This window comes from Salmo trutta, chromosome 14, assembly GCF_901001165.1.
Source record: "Salmo trutta chromosome 14, fSalTru1.1, whole genome shotgun sequence".
Lineage (NCBI taxonomy): Eukaryota > Metazoa > Chordata > Actinopteri > Salmoniformes > Salmonidae > Salmo > Salmo trutta.
The window spans coordinates 12838283-12848675 of NC_042970.1; the positions used below are offsets into that span (position 1 = coordinate 12838283).

General features: G+C 44.3%; 1 protein-coding gene across 1 annotated transcript; it reads right to left on the reverse strand.

The window, feature by feature from the left end:
• Window positions 1-1491: 1491 nt before the first annotated feature.
• On the reverse strand, window positions 1492-6051 carry LOC115207424 (potassium voltage-gated channel subfamily A member 10-like). Its single transcript, XM_029774491.1, has 2 exons — window positions 5969-6051; window positions 1492-3643 (listed from the first exon to the last, which is right to left on the reverse strand). The coding sequence occupies exon 2, from the start codon at window positions 3468-3470 to the stop codon at window positions 1773-1775; it is 1698 nt and encodes a 565-aa protein (XP_029630351.1). The 5' UTR covers window positions 3471-3643; window positions 5969-6051; the 3' UTR covers window positions 1492-1772.
• Window positions 6052-10393: the final 4342 nt, after the last annotated feature.

The window sequence follows — 10393 nt, forward strand, 5'->3', positions numbered from 1 at the left end:
TCAAGAAACAGTTCATTGCAGTGTTGAGCAACTCAATATATCCAATGCCATTTCTGCATGGTCATTGTTTGTGTAACCGCTGATAATATAAATGTTCATGTTTGAAGTTTAGCATGCATATGGGTTGCCAATGCCATGCTTTGACATCATGCATTTATAAATACATATCATAGTATAAACTATACCTAAAGTGTGTTAATGTAATGGTTCATTTGTTAATTAATTGATGGCATTAACTAAAAGTTTTCCAAACAATTCCTAAATCCAATTGAGTTATGTCCATATCAAATACATGGAAAGGAATGAAGAGAACTACAGTACAAGAGAAATGTGAGAGTCACTAGAACTATCTGCCCTACATGTATTAGATACATGATACCAGTGTTTCATTGTTTCGGCACACTACTGTATACCATGCAAGGCCACCGACAGCTAAATGTTGGAATAACGCTTCAATCAACAACGGTGCAAAGAGGTGTGACACTTTGTCCTTTCCTCTTTTGATTGCTTTCTATCAATCAGCGTGTTATTGATGCTATTGCGCGAATCAACACATTTTCATATGATGTAATACATTGTGTGAGCTAACATGCAACTACTGTTCCTTTTTTTTTGCATACAAGTAACCGTTTGATGGGATTCTTTTCCTGAAATACATACAAAGGTAAAGATGAAGGTGTATATAGGATAGGGTTAGGGTTTGGTCTACATATTGTGACATTTTGACCTGATATCATATCATAACATGCCATGACTTAGTTATTTTTTTTACTACAATTCTGTGAGGCATACAGATTGAAGTCATAAGCAATGTAGCTAACCTGCTAAAGTAGGTAGTTAGTATTAGATAGATGGTGTGATAAAACGATTGCATTATTAGATAGATGGTGTGATAAAACGACTGCATTATTAGATAGATGGTGTGATAAAACGATTGCATTATTAGATAGATGGTGTGATAAAATGACTGCATTATTAGATAGATGGTGTGATAAATAAGTGCATTATTAGATAGATGGTGTGATAAAATGACTGCATTATTAGATAGATGGTGTGATAAAACGATTGCATTATTAGATAGATGGTGTGATAAATAAGTGCATTATTAGATAGATGGTGTGATAAAACTACTGCGGTGTCCACAACTGATGGATTTGCTGACAGCATATTGTGCACTCAATGGTGTCCCCATGTCTCCTTCCAGAAGTGCTCTTACAGAAAGTCCTTGGAGATCATGCCAAGATCTATATAGAGACTGCTGAATATGGCAGGCTGATGAATGTCGCAAAGCATACCATGAAAACGAGTTTTAACATGAGCCCTGATCCAAGGGTGTTTTTCGTACTTAAGTCTTTGACAATGTACAGTAATGCAGTTCAAAGTGTAATTAATATTTTGATTATTTGTAAGATGATTTGAAAGGCAACAAGTTGCCAAATACATCTGCTTAGGATTTAAACGGTTATAATCATACTACATGCACAAGGTCTGTCCAGAGCCAACTCTAAATGTAATATGCTGTAATTGTGTTCATATTATCTTAATTACACTTTGACACATCCACATGCTGATCAGTCAGGCTGATAACTAATATTACTTCCTTATTTTGAATATTGTGAAAGAGATGTATAGTATAGCCTACTACGTGGACCAACGCTGCAATGAATAGATTATAAAATACTGAGACAAAAATAATATCAGTGCATTTTGGTATATGTTAGATTTCTCAGTTTGTCATGTCCTTGGTTATAATCACTTAAATGATAAACCCATTAAATGCCATTCTTGTCATTCTGCAAGCTACCATTGATTGTGTTAATGTTAAGAGAGGGTGTGCTACCATACTCATACTTGTTTGCGTCGGTTATTTTCTGAGCTGCTTCTGCTGCATCGTCAATCACTTGTTTCTCTGCTTGCTCTGTCTCCCGGTGGTAGAAATAGTTAAAGTTGGAGACGATAACAGGGACGGGTAAGGCGATGGTCAACACGCCGGAAATGGCGCAGAGAGTTCCCACCATTTTGCCTCCCAAAGTAGTAGGACACATGTCCCCGTATCCCACAGTGGTCATTGTCACCACAGCCCACCAGAACCCGTCAGGGATACTGACAAACTGTGTGTGGGGCTCGTCCACCTCAGCAAAGTAGATGGCACTAGAGAACAGTATGACTCCAATAAAGAGGAAGAAGATCAGCAGACCCAGCTCCCTCATACTAGCCTTCAGGGTCTGGCCCAGGATCTGGAGTCCCTTGGAGTGTCGCGACAGCTTAAAGATCCGGAAGACTCGCACTAGACGGATGATGCGTAAGATGGCCAGTGACATGTTTTGGCTGGAGTTGATGTCTTCATCTGGTGTGGTGTACAGCTCTGTAGCCATGGTTACGAAATAGGGTATTATAGAGACAATGTCAATGGTGTTCATAATGTTGTGGAAGAAGTCACTTTTGCTGGGGCAGACCACAAAGCGTACGCCAAGCTCAAAGCAGAACCAAATTATGCAGATGGTTTCCACAATGAAAAAGGGGTCTGTGAAATAGGCGAATAAGTCTTTTTGGACTATAGGAGGACCCTCCTGGGTTCCATTGACACCCAGGGAAAAGGTGGTGATAAAGTCTACGTCGTCACGGAACTCTGGCAGAGTCTCCAGGCAGAAAATGAAGATAGAGATGACAATGACAAAGACAGACACCAAGGCCACTGACCTAGCTGCACTGGAACTCTCCGGATACTCAAACAGGAGCCAGAACTGCTTGTGGACCTCGTTAGTGGGCAACAGCGGCTCGGGTTCTGTTATGAACCCCTCAATTTCACGGAACTGTTCCATAGCTTCTCTTCCTAACTCATAGAAAACTATCTCTCTTGCGAAAATCTCTAAGGGGACGTTGGCCGGTCTTCGGACTTTGCCCCCAGACTGATAGAAGTACAAGATCCCATCGAAGCTGGGCCGGTTCCGGTCGAAAAAGTACTCGTTCTTCATCGGGTCAAAGTATTCCATCCTTTTCATGGGGTCTCCCAGCAGGGAGTCTGGAAACTGCGATAAAGTTTTGAGTTGTGTCTCGAACATCATGCCTGAAATATTGATGACCACTTTCTGATCCCCGTCATCCACTCCCAGTTTCTCCCCAAACAGGTCTTCTTCGTTATCACAGCACTCCTGAACCAGCTTACTGAAGACACTGTCGGTCGGCGAGCCTTCACTGTTCATCAGGAGTTTGAAGTTGGACAGCAGACTGTTGCAGCTAGACGGGTCTTTAGTAGTCAGTATAGGCGTTGTAGAGGGAGAAAACCCCTCTGGCCTGGTCTGGTGCCCACGGTGCTGTGATGGATTTGGTGACATCACACGATTGGTGACAGGGTTCTGATCAGGCGCTGCCTCTGAAGTGGGTGAAGTGGGGTACCCCGAATCACCGGGGACACCCATGTTGATGCCGATATCATCCATGTTCTCAAAGTTAACCAGTGGCACCTCCATCACTGTCCCTTTGCCAGGGCACTCCTGTGTTCCTCAGCCTGGCTCAGTGCGATGGGACTGGGGTGATGCCACAACCAGTCTGAAGATCCAGCCACGGTCTTCTTAGTCCTGTAGAACATTGAGACAGGTGTATTCAACAGGGTGTTCTGATTCAGATGTCAGCTTCTCGTAATCTGAAAAATAAGATAAAAGAAGAGGTAGGGTTAGTTCCCATCTCCTGCCTCTTTGTGACTGTAAACAAGACATCTCTCAGGGATGGGCAACTGGAGTGCCGCATGCATCTCTCCGCCCCATGGCAAAATGTATTATTTTATCTGTGCCCCATGGCAAAATGTATAGAATTGCAGAAAACCTGCTTTAAAGGTGCAGTATTTTATCTGTGCCCCATGGCAAAATTTATAGAATTGCAGAAAACCTGCTTTAAATGTGCAGCATTTTATCTGTGCCCCATGGCAAAATGTATAGAATTGCAGAAAACTTGCTTCAAAGGTGCAGAATTTTATCTGTGCCCCATGGCAAAATGTGTAGAATTGCAGAAAACCTGCTTTAAAGGTGCAGTATTTTATCTGTGCCCCATGGCAAAATGTATAGAATTGCCGAAAACTTGCTTTAAAGGTGCAGTATTTTATCTGTGCCCCATGGAAAAATGTGTAGAATTGCAGAAAACCTGTTTAAAAGGTGCAGTATTTTATCTGTGCCCCATGGCAAAATGTATAGAATTGCAGAAAACTTGCTTTAAAAGTGCAGCATTTTATTTGCGCCCCATGGCAAAATTAGTAGAACAGCAGGAAATTAACTTTAAAACTAAGCTTTTTGTCTCTGCCATCAAGATGGGGCCAGTAAAATGTTTTGCCCGCGAGGTATGTGTGTGTGGGGGTGTTAAGTTGTTTAACTGCACAAATCAGTTGGCAGCATGTGTGGGTATGGATGTGTATTATAACCTCACAGCTCAGTCTGCGATAATGGACCAGAACTCCATTGCACTTCAGTTATAAATTACTCACAACTCAAAAAACTCAATTTATCTTGATGTTCAGAGTTACACCTGTATGGTACATCTTGTAATGTCGTTACATGGTTTAGATTTTTCCATTATGGAATTTTTCATATCAAACATTGAAGAAAAGCAGCTTGGGAAGGTCCTTTGTTGTTAGACAGGTAACCATATGCTGACGTACGCTTTTAAACTGTGACCGCTGTCTCCACTTGACATCCAGGGCCATGCACATGCAGAGATTAGCTACTGGCTCCCTGACAGATACCACTGCAGGCTTTGGCAGCAGGTAAAAACCGCACTTGATATCACATTGATCTTAATGACATTTGAGGTCATATCATTTCCACTGTGTATGGACCAAGGAGGAAGGTGGATATGTGCAACAAAAATACATCTATTGACTATTCTTAGGGGTCATAGAGTTTGCCTGAAATGTACACTCCATGAGTGTTTGCTGAAGTTGGAATCTACCAACTTGAAGGTTCATGTTATTGTTAAAAACAAACCAAAAAGCTATCTATTTATATGTGTGTGGTCTGTGCTGTGCTCAGGTTAGTGTTTTTCTTCATACATCTTGTTCTGGAGGCAATTTTGCAGAATGCTCACTAGCTGGCACAGCCACAAAAAGTCATAAAATCTGACTTTAAACCTAACCCTAACCTTAACCTTAACCCTAACCTTAACCACACTGCTAACCCTAATGCCTAACCCTAACCATATATTAAGACCAAAAAGCTAACACATATATTTTTCTATTGCAATTTTTACAATATTACCAAATGTGACTTTAAAGCTGGCCCATCTAGCGGAAACACTCAGTTGTGCCTCCAGGACAAAACTCATCCCAATAAACGTCAACCTGCGTGCTGTACCATGGATTGCCTATGGCAAACTTTTAACTATATTTTTAAGTCCATTTCCTATTGTTCAGACAAGCTGTTTTCACTTTGTTGAAGAGGGATCAGAGAGAATAAGAGAGAGAGGTAAATAGCTTGTGTTAGAGGAAATGCTGAAAATGTGAAAGCTCAGACCGGAGACATGTCAGATATTCCCTATTGACATGAGCGTGTGTGCATGAGCGTGTGCATGTGTGTGTTTATGTGTGTGCATTAATGTGTGTTGTGCATTAGTATGTGTGCGAGTCTGTCTGTATGGATTATTGGGGTCCAGCCAGCCTTAATCTCGGATGCAGTTTAATGAGTTTTCCCAAAAACACCAAATGTTCACTAAAACCAAAAGCACACAAATTCGAAGGTTTAATCAAACACCATTCAATCCTTGATGAGAATTTGAAGGTTTCTGCTCTCAACAAGCTTTGCTGGCCACAAATGCAGTTATTTAATCATGGTAAACTAGCAAAATAGCTTAACTTTCTCAACTCATTTCTGCATCAGGTGTAAAACAGACACAGTTTAAAGATCACAATAAAAAGTGTAACCATATCAAATCACAGTTATTAACTCTTTCCCCATCATCACCACATATAAACAGAAACACACACCATCAACAAGTTCGAAGATAACTGCGTCCAGATGTCCGGAGCACTCACCAGCGTCCGCAGGTCTGAGCCTGCAGAAGTTCCTCTGACAGCTCTTTCTCTCTTTCTCTCTCTCTCTCTCCTACCCAGGTAACTGCGCTCCCCTGTTCTCTCTCCCTCCCTCTCTGCTCATCCAGCACCACAATCAGGAGATCGGACAGCCTTGGGTTCTAATAAAGCCTCTCATTTGGTAATCTTACACCCCATATGAAACCAGAGTGTCCATTACGAACACCCAGACTTGTACGCACACACGCACACACGCACACTAGCACGTACACACACACACACACACACACACACACACACACACACACACACACACACACACACACACACACACACACACACACACACACACACACACACATGCAAACACTGTAATACATGTACACACACACACACACATACACACACACACACACACACACACACACACACACAAACACACATGCAAACACGCTAACACACATACACAGGCACACACTTACTGTGGTGTGGATGTAGGGGGGGTCACCCTACTGTGTTCTGCTCCCTTTTCCCATCCTTAGTCAGTGGGGTATTGTGATACTAAGGTAGGTAGGGAGCCCTAGGAGATCCCCAACAGCGGTGTGTCTGATGCGACCAGGGAGCGGTGGGACTGGATCTTACCCCAGCTCCTGTAGAGAAAGCAAACACAGTAACACCTCAGGGGCATGCATCCAATCCAACCTCCCTGTCATACACCCTCCTTACTGTACCTGAGGACCCCCACCTCTGTATAGACACACACACACACACACACACACACACACACACACACACACACACACACACTGGAGATTAGATACTGTTGCTTATATGCCTGTCATACTGTACTCGCTGCATCAAAATAAAAAAACAGCACCACTGTCAGGTGGCTACAGAATTTCCTCATGGGCATCTGAGGTCAAATGTATTTCCTCATGGGCATCTGAGGTCAAATGTATTTCCTCATGGGCATCTGAGGTCAAATGTATTTCCTCATGGGCATCTGAGGTCAAATGTATTTCCTCATGGGCATCTGAGGTCAAATGTATTTCCTCATGGGCATCTGAGGTCAAATGTATTTCCTCATGGGCATCTGAGGTCAAATGTATTTCCTCATGGGCATCTGAGGTCAAATGTATTTCCTCATGGGCATCTGAGGTCAAATGTATTTCCTCATGGGCATCTGAGGTCAAATGTATTTTCCATGTTTTTATGAGGACCTAGTTACTTTAGTCTAGCAATGATTATGTATGTTTGCCATAGGTTGACTAACCGTGTTTGTAACATCACCTTTAAGCCATGTAAAATTAGTCTCCAAATACTATTGGTGTTCTATTTTATCATATTATTAATATTTCATAAGAATGTGATTTAACTTTTTATTTTATTTATCATGTTATATACGTGCAAAGCTGTCATCGAGGCAAAGGGTGGCTACTTTGAAGAATGTCAAATATATTATATATTTTTTAATTTCTTAAACACTTTTTTGTTTACTGCATGATTCCATATGTGTTATTTTTCATACAATGTAGAAAATAGTAAAAATAAAGAAAACCCCTTGAAGTAGTAGGTGTGTCCAAACTGTGACTCTTACTGTAACTTTATTGCATTGATGAATGCTCAAACCTCTGTCCGAGATTAGAATGTCTCTGCATAAGTGTTTTTCTGGTGGTGTTCTGTATAGATTTAGAAAATAATTTTGTAGAAAGTCGTGCAGTGCCTAACTGTATTTCATTCCCCATGTCCTTGCCAACTCTAACACATCCACGCTGTGTGCCAGCAAGCAAGGCTTTGTCAAACTAACAAAATGGCTGCTCTGTCACGACACTCTGCAGCGAGCCAAATCTGAAAGGACATTAAATCTACAGCATGGCTGCATCCATCTCCATGCTGCATTGCTGATACCTTAGGGGGGAAAAAAACTTCCAATCAAAGTTAATCTAGTTCTCCCTTTGAAGGACGGCCAACTTGGCAACACCGCAAGGCTATTATGTTACTCGACAGAGAGACGATTGTCCATAGTCAAAATAGGTTTCCCCATCTAATCTACCTGTGTACCTGGTTCACCCTGGGATTTCTGCCTCCTGCTACCGTTATATTGCGGAGCAGAGCACTGCAGGTGTAGAGGAGTGGTGCCCTGCAGGCGTAGAGGAGTGGTGCCCGGCAGGCGTAGAGGAGTGGTGCCCTTCAGGCGTAGAGGAGTGGAGCCCTACAGGCGTAGAGGAGTGGTGCCCTGCAGGCGTAGAGGAGGGGAGCCCTGCAGGCGTAGAGGAGTGGAGCCCTGCAGGCGTAGAGGAGTGGAGCCCTACAGGCGTAGAGGAGTGGTGCCCTGCAGGCGTAGAGGAGGGGAGCCCTGCAGGCGTAGAGGAGTGGAGCCCGCAGGTGTAGTGGAGTGGAGCCCGCAGGTGTAGTGGAGTGGAGCACGCAGGTGTAGTGGAGTGGAGCCCGCAGGTGTAGAGGAGTGGAGCCCTGCAGGCGTAGAGGAGTGGAGCCCTGCAGGCGTAGAGGAGTGGAGCCCTGCAGGCGTAGAGGAGTGGAGCCCTGCAGGCGTAGAGGAGTGGAGCCCTGCAGGCGTAGAGGAGTGGAGCCCTGCAGGCGTAGAGGAGTGGAGCCCTGCAGGCGTAGAGGAGTGGAGCCCTGCAGGCGTAGAGGAGTGGAGCCCTGCAGGCGTAGAGGAGTGGAGCCCTGCAGGCGTAGAGGAGTGGAGCCCTGCAGGCGTAGAGGAGTGGAGCCCTGCAGGCGTAGAGGAGTGGAGCCCTGCAGGCGTAGAGGAGTGGAGCCCTGCAGGCGTAGAGGAGTGGAGCCCTGCAGGTGTAGAGGAGTATGGCTCCCAAAGTCAAGCTTTTACATTGGCATGTTATTTTTTTGTCATTTAGCAGACGCTCTTATCCAGAGCAATTTACACACATCCTTGTGGCAGCACTTCAATACCCGCTAATCCCTCTTGGGCTTTCTCCACGCACACACACACACACACACACACACACACACACACACACACACACACACACACACACACACACACACACACACACACACACACACACACACACACACACACACACACACACACACACACACACACACACACACACAGTGCTGAGGCATCACGCTTTTCCACAGGGATGTGTTTTTGCATGACCATGCGATATCCTGACTTTGTCATTGAGGCAGGCAGGCTGTTGAAGAAGTGGCTGCCAGTTAAACACTGCATAAATAAACAAAAGAGATGGAGTGAGTGAGACTAATCAATGCATTTCCAGTATAGTGATTTGGGACTGAGAGAGAGAAAAAGAGTGAAAGGATGAGAGAAAGGAAAGAGTGAGTGAGCGAGAGAGAGAGCTTTAGAGAGAGAGAGCTAGAGAGGAGAACGAGAGAGAGTGCTAGAGAGAGAGAGAGATAAAAAGAGCAAGAGAGAGCTAGAGAGAGAGAGAGCTAGAGAGAGAGATAAAAAGATCAAGAGAGAGCTAGAGAGAGAGAGAGAGAGAGAGAGAGATAAAAAGATCAAGAGAGAGCTAGAGAGAGAGAGAGAGAGAGAGAGAGAGAGAGAGAGAACTAGAGAGAGAGAGAGAGAGAGAGAGAGAGAGAGAGAACTAGAGAGAGAGAGAGAGAGAGAGAGAAGGAAAGGAAAGGAAAAAAGATGGGGTGAGTAAACTAGAAATAGAGGGCAGAGTGAAAGTGAGAGTGTACAAGTAAGAGGGAGAAAGAAGGAGAGAGAAAAGAGAGAAGGTAATAAAGGAAGGGGACAGTGTGGAGATGAGGCAGCATACAGCAGCTAGCTACTGCAATGTCACAGTGTCACTCTTCCTGGTCTCTAGCTACTGCATTCTTTCTCTCTACCTGGACTGTAGATACTGCAGTCTCTCTCCCTCTCCCTAGTCTGTAGATACTGCAGTCTCTCTCTCTCTCCCTGGTCTGTAGATACTGCAGTCTCTCTCCCTCTCCCTAGTCTGTAGATACTGCATTCTTTCTCTCTACCTGGACTGTAGATACTGCAGTCTCTCTCTCTCTCTCCCTGGTCTGTAGATACTGCAGTCTCTCTCCCTCTCCCTAGTCTGTAGATACTGCAGTCTCTCTCTCTCTCTCCCTGGTCTGTAGATACTGCAGTCTCTCTCCCTCTCCCTAGTCTGTAGATACTGCAGTCTCTCTCCCTCTCCCTAGTCTGTAGATACTGCAGTCTCTCTCCCTCTCCCTGGTCTGTAGATACTGCAGTCTCTCTCTCTCTCCCTGGTCTGTAGATACTGCAGTCTCTCTCTCTCTCCCTAGTCTGTAGATACTGCAGTCTCTCTTTCTCTCCCTGGACTCTAGCTCTGCAGTCTCTCTCTCCCTGGACTCTAGCTACTGCAGTCTCTCTCTCTCCCTGGACTCTAGCTACTG